The sequence below is a fragment of the Oncorhynchus keta genome, chromosome 10 (genome assembly GCF_023373465.1).
Source record: "Oncorhynchus keta strain PuntledgeMale-10-30-2019 chromosome 10, Oket_V2, whole genome shotgun sequence".
Taxonomy (NCBI): Eukaryota; Metazoa; Chordata; class Actinopteri; order Salmoniformes; family Salmonidae; genus Oncorhynchus; species Oncorhynchus keta.
In genome coordinates, this window is record NC_068430.1 from 41,916,357 (window position 1) to 41,931,045 (window position 14,689).

The 14,689-nt window shown below is 41.1% G+C and overlaps 2 protein-coding genes across 17 annotated transcripts in view; one reads left to right on the plus strand and one right to left on the minus strand.

The window, feature by feature from the left end:
- The window catches only part of celf4 (CUGBP, Elav-like family member 4), a 117,077-nt gene extending 109,584 nt beyond the window's left edge, over positions 1-7,493 (plus strand). For all 13 annotated transcript variants that reach the window (XM_035778188.2, XM_035778189.2, XM_052527050.1 and 10 more), the window contains exon 14: positions 1,295-7,493. The gene's annotated coding sequence lies outside the window, so the exon portion shown is untranslated. The remainder of the gene's footprint in view (positions 1-1,294) is intronic.
- A 294-nt stretch (positions 7,494-7,787) lies between these two features.
- kiaa1328 (KIAA1328 ortholog) overlaps positions 7,788-14,689 on the minus strand; it is a 44,286-nt gene continuing 37,384 nt past the window's right edge. For all 4 annotated transcript variants that reach the window (XM_035778177.2, XM_035778175.2, XM_035778179.2 and 1 more), the window contains one exon: positions 7,788-8,251. In XM_035778177.2, coding sequence (XP_035634070.1) covers positions 8,026-8,251 — 226 coding nt within the window. In that variant the 3' untranslated portion in view covers positions 7,788-8,025. The remainder of the gene's footprint in view (positions 8,252-14,689) is intronic.

Genomic DNA, 14,689 nt, shown 5'->3' on the forward strand with positions numbered 1-14,689 from the left:
GACATCAATGCGAGCTGTGGCAAGAAGGTTTGCTGTGTCTGTCAGCGTAGTGTCCAGAGCATGGAGGCGCAACCAGGAGACAGGCCAGTACATCAGGAGACGTGGAGGAGGCCGTAGGAGGGCAACAACCCAGCAGCAGGACCGCTACCTCCGCCTTTGTGCAAGGAGGAGCACTGCCTGCAAAATGACCTCCAGCAGGCCACAAATGTGCATGTGTCTGCTCAAACGGTCAGAAACAGACTCCATGAGGGTGGTATGAGGGCCCAACGTCCACAGGTGGGGGTTGTACAGCCCAACACCGTGCAGAACGTTTGGCATTTGCCAGAGAACACCAAGATTGGCAAATTCGCCACTGGCGCCCTGTGCTCTTCACAGATGAAAGCAGGTTCACACTGAGCACGTGACAGAGTCTGGAGACGCCGTGGAGAACGTTCTGCTGCCTGCAACATCCTCCAGCATGACCGGTTTGGCGGTGCGTCAGTCATGGCCCTCCATGTGCTCGCCAGAGGTAGCCTGACTGCCATTAGGTACCGAGATGAGATCCTCAGACCCCTTGTGAGACCATATGCTGGTGCGGTTGGCCCTGGGTTCCTCATGCAAGACAATGCTAGACCTCATGTGGCTGGAGTGTGTCAGCAGTTCCTGCAAGAGGAAGGCATTGATGCTATGGACTGGCCCGCCCGTTCCCCAGACCTGAATCCAATTGAGCACATCTGGGACATCATGTCTCGCTCCATCCACCAACGCCATGTTGCACCACAGACTGTCCAGGAGTTGGTGGATGCTTTAGTCCAGGTCTGGGAGGAGATCCCTCAGGAGACCATCCTCCACCTCATCAGGAGCATGCCCAGGTGTTGTAGGGAGGTCATACAGGCACGTGGAGGCCACACACACTACTGAGCCTCATTTTGACTTGTTTTAAGGACATTACATCAAATTTGGATCAGCCTATAGTGTGGTTTTCCACTTTAATTTTGAGTGTGACTCCAAATCCAGACCTCCATGGGTTGATCAATTTGATTTCCATTGACAATTTTTGTGTGATTTTGTTGTCAGCACATTCAACTATGTAAAGAAAAAAGTATTTAATAAGAATATTTCATTCATTCAGATCTAGGATGTGTTATTTTAGTGTTCCCTTTATTTTTTTGAGCAGTGTATATATATATATACATACATACACAAATAAGAATATATTGTATTTGACTATGTGAAAATATGTTTTGCTAGGGCAAATAGATCAATGTGATTTTATTGTTAGCAATGAATGAAGGACCATATTCTTACTTTCCAGGTTTTTATTGAGCTGGAACACATGTTGATTAAATGAACAACGTCATTGAACTGAAAGACCACAGGAATTATTTGAGGCTGGTATGAAACTGGATCATATACTGGGCTGAACATGAACAAATTAAATGACCAAGTAATGGACACCTCTGTTGGATGTACCTTTTGGACCTCAGAGAGAACTCATGCAAGCCTGGGTAGCTCCAGGACGCTTACTCTCTTTATCGCCTCCCCTCCTCTCTTTCTCTCTCCCTAAACCTGCCTGAATGACAGCTACCTTACAGGACCACAAGGGAAGTATTATAAAAGAAGAAGAAAAAAAGAAGAAAAAAAAACAAAACACGGAACAGAGATGGAGGAAGTATGGATGCCAAGAGTTCCAAGAACTAAACAAACTTTTAAAAAATACTTTATGGGGGAATGCCATAGGAGATATCTATGTAAAGTTGTTGGGTATGGGGAAATAACTTTTTAAAGAACACTTTTACAGGACTAGGAGGAGAGAACTTTGTAGGGAATGCGATATTTCATGACCCAAACTCACTTTGATTCGGGATGGCCATCTTTAGCTTGGAGTGCCTGTCGGTTTCCAGGGGATACCGTTGCCAAGGAGAGCCATAGCAACGGTCTCCAGGGAGTCTTACCTGTCATTCCTTAGTTGTTTTAGGGACCAAAAGACCAAACATTTTTATTGCTGAGGACTTGTAGCTCTATTAATATACTCGGACCACTGCATCTCTTTTAATCTTTGTTAATCGATTAAAGAGTTGCATTTAAAAGATGTGTACATTTAGAATATATATACAATATATGTATATATACATATATATTGCTGTTATGCTTTTTGAATACAGGCAACACTATTTCAGATGACCAATGGGGTCGCTCACTTCGCTAGTTTACAATTAACTATTCAAAATGTTTATTTTTTTCCCCCTCTTCTCATTTTCTCTTGGGGGATGGGATGGAGTGTGCATGGGAAGGGTTGTTCCATACTGCAGCCTTACCTTTTCTAACTTGACATCCTAACCTCATAGTTAAAAGAACATCAAAAATGTTTGAAATACATGAACTTGTTTATATTTGCAGTACATATATATGTATATGTATAACACGCATTCAAGCTAATGTATTCATATATATACATATATACAGTATATATGGATAAATAGATATTAATCAAACCAATATATGTATTTACAGTATATGCACATATTTTATGTGTGTCTGTATATAGAACAGCTATCGACTATGATGAGCTGTCATTTTTTTGTAGATTTTAGCTGGAGTTTGAAAAACTGCTCTGCTTGGGAAGAGGCGCAAATCTGGCAGCTCCCAGAACTGCAGGCATTCCTCTCTCTAATAAACTATATATGCTGATACACACATATTCCTGAATATATGTGTGAAGATTCACATACACTGTATGTACGTGTACATACCATTTAAAAAATGCAAAAAAAAGCCACTTCTCAGTAGCAGGCTTAAAGAGAATCAGGCTAAATTAATTTTAGAGGTAGGACAAAGATCTTTGACTTGATTCCAAACATAACTTTTCAGCTTCAAAGTACACTCTACACAAACTTAACAAGTAAAAACAACATTCTCTTTGACATTTGAACCAAAATGGATGAATACCGTGACCTTTTCTCTCTCTTAATTGCATTCAGTAAGTAAGTGCATGTAGCGTATGGGCTGTCAACACAAGGTGTGCCTTGTCACCTGCAGAATCTGCCATCAAGCACTGTGCTTTCAAAACATTACTGCAAGCAGCCAACGCGCTACGATGATGTCAAAACTGCAGTCGCATTCCATCATGTCGTTTCACATCTCCATAGAGCTTTAGCAGTAAAGCATGTCAAAGCTAACGAATCGTTCTGATGATTCACTGTGGTCCTCTCACACATGGAAATTAGCATCAAGTACTCTGACAGTCACAGACTCATTGTGATGTGTATTTGTCATTACATTTTAAATCAAAGTGGGTATTATATATTCTGCTAATACAGGTACGAACTAAAGGGAGCACTTGGAAATGCTGTGCAAGTATAAGAACCCTTGAGGCTTGGTTCCACTGGGTTTGGTCTGACATTGCGTATTGTATGGTTATAACTTATAGGTGAAATTTCATGTTAACACATTGCAGACCTAGGAAGTGGTTTGTCTACTAAAACACAAAGGAACCAGGAAGTGTTTTGTAATGTATACAGCCAGCGCCAATTCAGCTATTGTTGTATGGAGCTCTCTCTAACTGTTCCTCGCCAGACCATTCCCCTAGTGCCTGCGTCCAACCTTTACTAACAGACAGGGATGTAATGTTAAATAAAAGGTGGGTAAACACTGAACGCCGGTCGAGAGCGCCAGGCTGTTCCCAACGGCAATGCTAACAGTGCTAATTTAGCGAACTAGGTGCATAACTGCTATGCTATAGAAATAGAATGACTAGAACATACATCCCCATTCAAGTCAATGTTTGCATAATGGGTGGACTGGCGGCTATGGCGAGTATACCCATAGGTGCAAAGCCAGGTTGAAGATGACAAACGTTAACCTCTATGGGATTCTAAAAAAAACATAACTCTTTGCAACAATGGGACCAGCTATACCAGTTAGCAATGGCACTGGTAGTTAGCAACGGCGCTGGTCCCAGATGTGACATCGTGGTCTTAACCTGTATATTTTAGACTTAGGAGCAAAGCCGGAAGTAAAATATGTGCTAAAATATGTGTGATTTGTTGATTTAACTCAACTGAAATTACATTCCATTGCATGAGCCACATTAGTTAACATCATTTGAATTAACATTCTACATTACTATGGAAATGATTGCATCCCAATACCAGCCAGCCATTGTGAATGTACCCAAGTTTACCAGTCAAATTGCTAGGGTTAGAGGTTCCGAGACCGTTCTATTCAATCTATTTCTGTGCTATGCATCATATCAAAACTGTGTTTACCTGGATTTAGCCTCAATTGCATCCCTGCTACAAGGTCTGTGTCTGTGGTCTAGACTGTGACCCAGTCTACCGCAATGCAAACAGGCCTAAAGATGTCATTAACACTCTTTTACACCCCCTTCTTTCTCTGGGTTTGTCAAGGAAAGTTCTGAAATGACTCTCCCCATTATTTATCAAAGGTCCACCCTATCTTGAGATCGGTTTCTTGTTGCACAAATTTCCCATTGACATCAACCAATTTATGATTTACTTGAAATGCAAAGTTGTGCGTAAGTTCGGATTCGGCTTCTAAGTCACGTCAATGTGTCCCCCCAAACCAGTTAAATGTCATGTAAAAATCTAGATTTCTGCCTAAATAGACATAGCCAAAAGTAATTATTTATCAAGAGAGGGCCATGAACAATACATAGTAATGCTTATTCTTTTACCCTTTCCGGGTAAAAGTAGTTTTAAATTGCTGAGGTGTTGTCACTCTTGAGGACACAAGCTCAAGTACACAGTACAAATATGATAGAAATATTTTAAAAAATCATACAGAATGTGTCCTATTCAATAAAAGTGGGAGAATATGGCATGCCATACTTTCTAAATATGGTAGCAATCAAATAATAAACAACTCAATATAATAATTAACCTGTCTTATAGCTGATCATACTTAGTGACTACAAAACTGGCACCATTTCAAATAACTGACAACAATTTTCTGCCCAGTGTACTCTGAACAACTCAGACTCCATTGAAATGCCTGTTAACGCACAACGTGCTGTGACCCAAGACAAAGTGGTCTTGTTTCAATTCTACAAAATAATTTTGTATTTGATCATGTAGAGAGCTCTTAAATCCGAGAATACCACAGCGAGATGATTATGCTTTTGCTGCAAATCGCGAGGCTCCCGTTTCATATACCATATTGTAAGTGGAGCTGAGAGTTTCACAGCCAGAGGAAATCGACCCTTTGTTTGGATAGGCCAGAAAATGTGACGTGCCACTCCCTATGCAAATCAGGTGTCAGATTTTACATACTGCATCTCAATGAGAGCAGAGAGCAGTATGTGAAGCGGGACAACCAGAGCTTTCACGGAGTGCACAGCATTTGATGTTGCGCCATCCACAAGGCTCTCTGTATACAAAAATGGCGGTTGGAACTGGTTCAGAACTGCTCAAAGTCCCCTTAACTTCTGCGAATGCCACCTTTCACTCAGCTCACGCTCTCAGTCACACTTTCCCAATGAAATTCATCCCTCACTCTCCATTTTGTTCTGTGTTTAGGTTTATTTCCCTGCTTGCGCCCCTCTCTCTGCCTACTTTAACCCGCATTCCAAGGCCTGAGAGTACTGGATTGGTGTCAGCAATTTGGTGGAAACTCCCTTAGCCTTTCAAATAGGCTATAGAGCTATTAGTGCATTTCTTACACCTTTCCCAATGCTTTCCAATTGAGTGAATGAAGGCAGAGGGAGAGGAATGACTGGAATTGAGCATCTATTTCACATGCTATAACTTTCAGCTGCAACTGTTTACATATAAATTGAGAAAAAAAAAACATAGTAGTTCAAAAACAATGAGAAACAGAGCAGAAGTTTGAATATAAATATATATAAATATATACATAAACCAATGAATATACTGTAAATGTTTTTGTTGCTCTGTTTTCCTCTGTACATAGGTTTGCATATTTTATAGGACTTTTACTTCTATCTACAAGGACTGAATAAAACAAAACTTTAATTACTTCAAAAAGATGAACGAAAACATAATAATCAATGAAACCAGGTTTAAAAAAATAAAAAAAAATAAAAAAAGGAGTCCATAGGAATATGGTACAACTGTATGACCTGACCTAGGCATTTAACCAGAAAACAGTCAGGGAGAGCATTGAACTCAATTAGAGCATAGACATGCATTGGCCTTTTTATACAAGTGTTTTGGGTTTCTTTCATTTATGTATTTATTTATTTATTCTGTTTACAAATGATATGCATGATTTCATGGCATTATTTTTCTATGAGTTGGTATGTGACCAAATAGTTTTTTATATTCATGTATAGGCCTACATTGTGGTACATTGTTGACCACTTATTGTCTACAGGATCACAACTTGCAACAGTTCTTTGAGAAATGGAGATTATGCTCATATTTGCCAAGTTTGTTTTGTTACGTTTTCTCAGAGGTTTATCTGTTCTTTTTTCCATTTGTGATGGTTTTATTCAATATCAGAGCTCTACTGTTCTTTTAAAGCGTTATGCTGCTGTTTTCTGAACTGTTTTACATTTCACTTCCCCGCTCTTAATATTTCAATGCACCTCAACTGTTCAATCGATCTAGATGATTAAAGCTACAAAGTGCATTCAAATTGCAGTATTTTTTTGTGAACTTCTACATACAAGTTCCAAATTCAGCTAAATGTGGCAGCGTATAGGTTGCAATGACATGGTAATTTCATGTTTCAAAATTAAAATACAAATGAAACCTTTCCAGAATAAAATAAAAACCTTGTTCGCTGTGATTGTGGTCAACAATTTGAATGCACCTTCGCTGTTTTGTCATTCTGTTTCATAACTGCTCTGTTGTTGACCATCTAAGCTCTTGGAAATATGGGATAAACATTAGGTTAATATTTACCACTTCTCCTTAGGACAAGGTTGCTAAAATATATGTCTATCCATGAGAGGAATTCCCTCTTGCTAAACATTGCTGCTAATGTAGGATTTGAAACCATAATTAGCTGATTAGTGATAATTACTGCTTAGAAATCCCACATACAATGTGTCCCTTATTCTGAAGTGTTAAGAGTTCTGTATTAATCAGAGAAATGTTGTTTATTTTGTCTCAATTATCATATGTTTTTTGTAACATCCTATAGAGCTCTGATGTTGTACAAGTGTTCAGTTCTATCAAGGGTAAAATACCTATCAAAAACTGCACTATTTCATCAAATATTCAGTTACTCAATTTCCGATCATGTGGTCTACCTTCAATGCTGTTATCATGGGTTTATTCCTACATTCTACTTCTTCAATGGATTCAAAAGTATTCTGAAGACTTCAGCACACGAAGGGGATGGGGAATTGAATGTTGCGTGTAGCGCTTTACCTTGTCTGATGAGGTAGGCTTCTCATTGGTTAGTGCGCTTTAGGCTCCCGCCCTCGTCTCTCCAGACTGCACCATTCTCTGATCCCTGGACTATTTTGTAATTTTAATGAATGATGCGTCTCAGCTTAGCCCAATAATAAAGCACAGTCTAGAATACACCCGTGTTGTGACTCAAACTTACTGCATATTCTAACAGCGCCTCGACCAGGGTCGTATTCATTAGGCAGCAAACGTTATAAAATGTATTGCATTTCATATTAAAAATAATGAATATGACCCAGTTCTTGTAATCCTTCAGTTCTGAGATAATGTGACCAAGGTGGTCACGAACTAAGAAGATTCACAAGAATTGTACTATTTACATTGAAGTGATAAGAAATCCACATGAGAAGAATTAAAGTGCATTTAGCTACATTGTCAGTGACCATGTCACAAAAATGTGGAGACCACTACACAAAATGCTTTACATTTATTTACATTTAATATAAAAAACAATCAATATAAAAACAATTGCATTATAAAAATACAATCGTACAATTACCTAAATCATGATTGTCTTATTTGGACATTTCAAACCAAAACAAACAGAAGGCACTGAACTCAATTTAGGAGCCAATGGTAAATACCAAGTAAATTATTAAGAATTGTAATTTTGTCCCCCTCGGGTAACTACCTCCGGACCCCCGAATCAGCAGATGAAGAAAATCTCTTCAAGTATCTGGCTCTCCTCCAGGTCCTGTTGGGGGGTCCGGTAAGGGCCAGGGTGGGAGAGGAGAGCTTGGCGGGCTGGTTTGGGGACACTGAGGGGGGGCTGGCATCGGATAGGGTTGCCTCGATAGGCGGAGGGGCTGTTTCGCTCGGGCAGAGAGATGGGACTGAAGACCTCCAACAACTCAATTAATGAGGAGTCCAGCCTAGAGCAAAAACACAGATGAAGAGGAGTCAATGAATGAAAACCCATTTGATTACTGCACGATACGTATACTTGCTAACATAAATCACAATATTACCTATGTAATATTGTCCTTTCTTGAATCTCTCCAGCACTCGTGCCATCCTATTGCTTAACAGGAAATCGACAAGGCACGAGGCCAAAGCATGACTGTGGCACAAAGCTTGTAGTGCAAATGTGTAGCGCACCTCGTATTTGTTCAACAGAAGATATGAAAGGATATCCATATACGGATGAATTGTTAACTCAATGTTTTTGTTCTGTAGTGTCCATTGAAGCGTAACACAACCAGTGTAAAATGTATAAAGCCCTGGGGTGGACAAGCAGAAGGGCATGAGATGTTACAGGTGCAACAGAAAGAGATCGAGAGCGCACAGGGGCCTTCTCTTCCAGAATAAGAATGAGGGAAGAAATAAATAAACCAAAGCGACAGATTAAGCTAATAGAGATTCAATCCTTCAGTCTGGCTGCTTGATAAATTATTCAGTGTGTACACACAGTTGGACGAGTGCATTCCAGATACAAAACATCAATTCTTAAAGCACGCTCCATCGATGTTGCTAACATAATTCGCTGCTTGTTTTAAAGCAACAAAGTTAAAACACAGAAAATGTATCACTATAAATATTTTGTTACACAGAAAAAGACTCAAGATGGGTATCAGCAGCCAGCGTCGCTGACCACCCACGCACATGCCAACGAGCGCCGTAAGCCAACCATTGGTTCTCAGAACCTTGGAAGCGCGCAGATGCAAATCGATGCGGTTTAAGAAATAACAATCATTGTAGTTTTCCATCCATTTCTTAAAATCTATGGACTTTGAATTAATCTGTACAAAAGTGTGTGTAGGTAAACAAAAAGGGGACACCTATAGGGGATAACACCCGCTGGGGGGGAAACAAGATTGAAGCTTAAGTAAATCCGTCTTCTTCATTTGGTCTCCTTTTGACTGTCAATAGCAGTTAGTGGGGAGAAGAGTGACAGTGTGTGAGAGAATGTGTGAGAGTGAGTGAGAGAAATACAGAGTGCAGGGAGGGAGTGTCAGGGTGAAACGTTGGCAGGGCTCCCTCTTGAAATGTGAGAATTTGCATTTTCATTTGTGGATTTATTTAACGGACAGGCCTCTCAAACAGCCATCCATCAACGGACGACATTTCCGTAATGAATAATGCATCACTTACCGGCGGTCACAATCTATAACAAGATACAGGGGGTGATGGGGTGGGGGTACAGTTTGAGAAAGGGGGAATTCAAAGGTTGTGAGGGGGAAGTGAGAGAGGGAGATGGGTAGAGAACAGGCCGGGTGGGGAGAATGCTAATGGTTTGGAGGGGCCATGTATACCAAAGGCCTTCGTTGTTTTACGCAAGGTTCAGTTGCAAATGGCCTGCAGGTATTAATATCACTCAAGGGGGCTCTTTATGAATCTGCTTGACTACATGCTCACACAGATAAGTCACACAGAAATAAATTAATACATTTCACATTAGAAAAACATGCTACTCAAAGTTGCTACCCTCCATATCAGACTCGTCACTACATTCTACAGACATATCGAGCCTATACATTCCTGGGTTCTACTCTCCAAGATCTGCAGTTAGTCTATCCACTCTTTGCTCCCTCCCCTTTTCTCACAACTTCCTCAGGTTGTTCCGCTCTTCTCTCATTAAAGATGTCCGTCTCGCCCTAGCGCCCACTTTCATTTGCAGTCCAAACAGCATGATAAAAATCCTATAAAATGGCAGGCGTGTACATCGCACATGTCAATTCCCAGCCAATCAATAGCAGGCGGGCAAGGTGAGGAGGGAAAGAGGGAGGCAGGAGGATGCAATGGAACTCTGATTACTAACTAGCGCAGGAGGCCAGGGATTAACTTCTCGTTTCATGTTTAACCCGGCCCTATTTTGCAATTTTCAACTAAGAATACATTGGTTAAATGTTAGTTGTTGGGGTTTGCTGCTGAATGAAAAGAGGTGGTTTACCATTAGGGTAAGGACCACAGTATAGTGTGTCAGATTTTGCTATACCGTGGCACTCATCCAATGTTAGTGTGGAATTCCTGAGTGGCCGTGGTTGGTGGCAGGCATACATTAAGGGGGATGCATGGGTATGGTAGGGCTTACCCCTCACTCTCATAACATCTGCAAAAAGTCTACAAAGGGCCAGGACGACCCTCACCAACCTCCCAGCAAAACAAAAACCCTTAAAATGACATGCTTCTTTGATTCCCTCCACACACACACAAAATCAGATTGGGTGTCTGAATAATGCAGGAAGCTGATCTCGAACAGCAGACTACGATAAAATATTTCTGTCCATACATAAGCTAGCATTCGCCGGTGCTTGTTAGCCTAAGCAGCCCTGCGTCGCTGGGGTTTGGCATTGTCTGGATTAAAGGGCAGGTGAGAGCAGAGCAGGCAAGAGGGGCTGATTACGGTCTGTCTGTTGGAAGGGAAAAGAGAGGAGAGGGTGTTTTTACTCCACATTTCCTCATTAAAGAAGAAGTTCTGACCAGGGTTTTGAGGTAACTCTTGGCTACTAAGCTTGTCCAAACGACCTTCTGCTTCTGAACAAAGGGGACTCCTAAATCCAGTGAATATTGACTACAAAATCAACTCTTGGCTACTATGCTGGTTGGAGAGTGGTTTAGGAGGCCAAAACTGAGGTCAGTTGACAGTTCAAACTTTTTATAAAAAAATCTAAAGTTGACAGTATAACGTTTTACATCGTCTGACTGAAACTTTAACATGCTAGAAGCTCATAATAATAAGACAAATTGAACGGTGAAGACAACACTTTATCACAATGATCACGTTTGTCGCTGTTAAGAGCAAACCTCTCAGAAAGGCCCTAATGAAATGCTTTCAAAGTTCAGTCATTATAGGTGGTGGGCCGACGCCCACCACCTATATCTACGTCGAGGAGCTGATTTTCTGTATACGGCAATGAAAAATTCTTCAGATTATTGTAAAATCTGGTGGCAGCTTAAATTCTTGCAAATCTTTTCTGAAAAAGTATTTTTTCAACGCTGTATGCTTCTATGATGTAAACACAGCCTCAGATCCGCTGTCAGTTTATTAAGAGGAACTAACGCTAGCTCTGAAAGACTGAAATAAGTTAAATATCTGTGAGTGCACTTAAAAATGTAGAATGCAATACGAATAGGCTTTATCATATGAAGATGCAAATCGCCTGACCATTTAGCCAATGTATTGAAAGCTAGCCAACGTCACAGTTGACTAGCATAACCAGCTAATAATGTAAACATCAATGTGACTGCTCAAGAAGCTAGTGTTTCATTCGCACTCTCTCAAATTTAATTTTGAATCATGTTTTGGCATGGATCTCTCATTTCAAGTAGCAGGTATAAAGAAACATTCAATCATAATAAAATTTGCATAGAAACCCAAATAAAAGCATGTAGAGTGTGTCACGTGTGTCAGATGTGTATGACAGCTGCATATACATATTAGTCAACACATATGGCAAACCTTGCAATACAATCTTCTCTAAAAACAGTTGTACAGTGAGTGCGCTCTGCAATAAGATACCAGAGTTTGCCATATGGAGCTGCCCAATACCATGGTGTACAGAAAGTCAGTAGCCTGGCGCGGGCCTCGGCTTGTGTGAGCCGGAACAGTTCATAAGCAGGAGCCAAACTCCTGATTCTGTAGCGTGAGACAGCTTGATGTACAAGTACACCCCCGAGACAGGACAGACCGGAGGGCCTTACCCCCAATCTAGCTCCTCAATGTTAAGTGCCAAGCGGAGACGCACCAGGTCTCATTTTTACAGTCTTTGGTATGACTTGGCCAGGGATGGAACTCACAACCTTCCAATCTCGGGGGCGGACACGAACCACAGGGCCACTGAGTTGGTTAATATGCATCATGTTGGATGTGTTGGAATATAAAGTATGGAGAATCATAAAGAGCCTGTAAGATTATAGAAAAAGCAGTTGGGAAATAAATGTTTGAGTTTTAAACACTAAAAGTTCAGTGAATGCGAGTATATTTTGGTGGTTTAGATTATTAACTTTCCTACTAACTTTCTAAAAGTTGACAGTGGCAAAATCTTGCCAATCCATTCATTATTCTACTAACTATGACTGAGTGTGAGACATATTTTCCATAATGCATGTTTCCTGCAAATACATTTAAACAAATCAAATCAAATTTTATTTGTCACATACACATGGTTAGCAGATGTTAATGCGAGTGTAGCGAAATGCAAGATCACCACAAATGGTGTTTAACAATTTGAAAACGGTGACAAATAGCAAAGGTTTCTCAGGCAGTCTAAATTTTTCTACAAGTGTCTCAGGCCGTATTGGAAGTATCTAAATATAGTGTAGCCTACCAATCAATGTACATCAAGTGCTATGGAGGGCACAATCTTACAGTCCAGAAAAGAGAGCAGTACCATCTATGACAAACGCTTGGGCCTCTAAACTAGAACTGTTATCAATGCATGCTTCAGTATTTCCCCTTCTCTCTAAGAGCATTTTGAGTGCCCCCCCCTAGATGCATCGAAACGGTCACCAATGTGCTAAGTGCCTTAGCAGAATGCAATCTATAGCTTGAGTGGTCCAGATACAAGAACTCTACATTCTATGGCAAAAGCCTGGTCTCATGACAGGGACAATAGAATTCTCACCACTGTATGTTACAATCAGGGGTTGGAACTGGTTCAGCGAACAACCGATAACCTGAATCAGAACCAGAAACTGAAGTGATCTATGCTGTCCCAGAACAGAACCATTATTTTAAAAGCACGGGAACCGGTTAATTACATTTTGGGCATTTTTTCCCAGTCCCACAAAAAACAAATTGCAACAAAACGCCTATGCAAAGCCCTCACTGTCACACAGAAACGTATTCCGGCTTCTGCCTGCCAGCTGGAAATCTTTGCCAGGTGGGTGTGCATGTATGTAGGCTACCTGCCCCTCCCCTCTGAAGCATAGGTTACTGTAGCCTACTGACGACATTACAAGAGTGATTCAGAAATTCAGGCTGATAGCATTGAGATTTGATGCACCTGTACTGACCTCGCCTTCTGGATGATAGCAGGGGTGAACAGGCCGTGGCTCAGGTGGTTAACACGTCAGTAATAGAGACAAAAGTAGAGTCGCAATTCAACGGCTCAAACAAGACGCATGTGGCAGGGCCTAGAGTAAAACACAGATTTAAAAAAAAAAAAAATTAAAAAAGGTTTTAAAATCAGCCTCGTCGCGGACATCGACGTCTTTCTCCCAGACCAATTAAAACAACTTTTTGCTCGCTTTGAGGAGTGCCACTGACACGGACCGCTATCAAAGACTGTGGGCTCTCCTTCACCATTGCCAACGTGAGTAAAACATTTAAACGTGTTAACCCTCGTAAGGCTGCCGGCTCAGACGGCATCCCAAGCCGTGTCCTCAGAGCATGCACAGACCAGCTGGCTGCTGTGTTTACGGACATATTCAATCAATCCTTATCCCAGTCTGCTGTGCCCACATGCTTCAAGAGGGCCACCACTGTTGCTGTTCCCAAGAAAGCTAAGGTAACTGAACTAAAAGACCATCGCCCCGTAGCACTCACTGTCATCATGAAGTGCTTTGAGAGACTAGTCAAGGACCATATCACCTCCACACTACCTGATACCCTAGACCCACTCCAATTTACTTACCGCCCCAATAGGTCCACAGATGACACAATCGTCATCACACTACACAATCCCATCTGGACAAGAGGAATACCTATGTAAGAATGCTGTTCATTGGCTACAGCTCAGCATTTATCATAGTACCCTCCAAACTCGTCATTAAGCTCGAGACCCTGGGTCTCGACCCCGTCCTGGACTTTCTGACGGGCCAATTGAGAATCTGTGGTATGACATAGAGATTGCTGTATACAAGTGGAACCTAACAAACTTGATGGAGCCGGAGCAATTCTGCCTTGAAGAATGGACAAAGTATTGACTTTGGGGGGTGAGGTGAATAGTTATACACACTCAAGTTCTATTTCTTTGTCTTATTTGTTTGTTTCACAAGAAAAAATATTTAGCATTTTCAAAGTGGTAGGCATGTTGTGTAAATCAAATGATACAACCCCCCCCAAAAAAATATATTTTAATTCCAGGTTGTAAGGCAACAAAATAAGAAAAATGCCAAAGGGGGATGAATACTTCTTCACCTCGTGTTGAGGTTCAGAGTTTAAACAATTTAAAATACGTAGCTCCACCTCACATTTCCTGGTCTAAAGGTTGATTCCTCTTCCAAGCCTTTATGCACTCTTGGTAAAAAGGAGCTCTCTGACCTCCCTCGGGTGTGGTTAACCTGTTTGGGATAGGGGGCATCATTTTCACATTTGGATGAAATGCATGCCCAGAGTTAACTGCCTGCTACTCAGTCCCAGTTGCTAA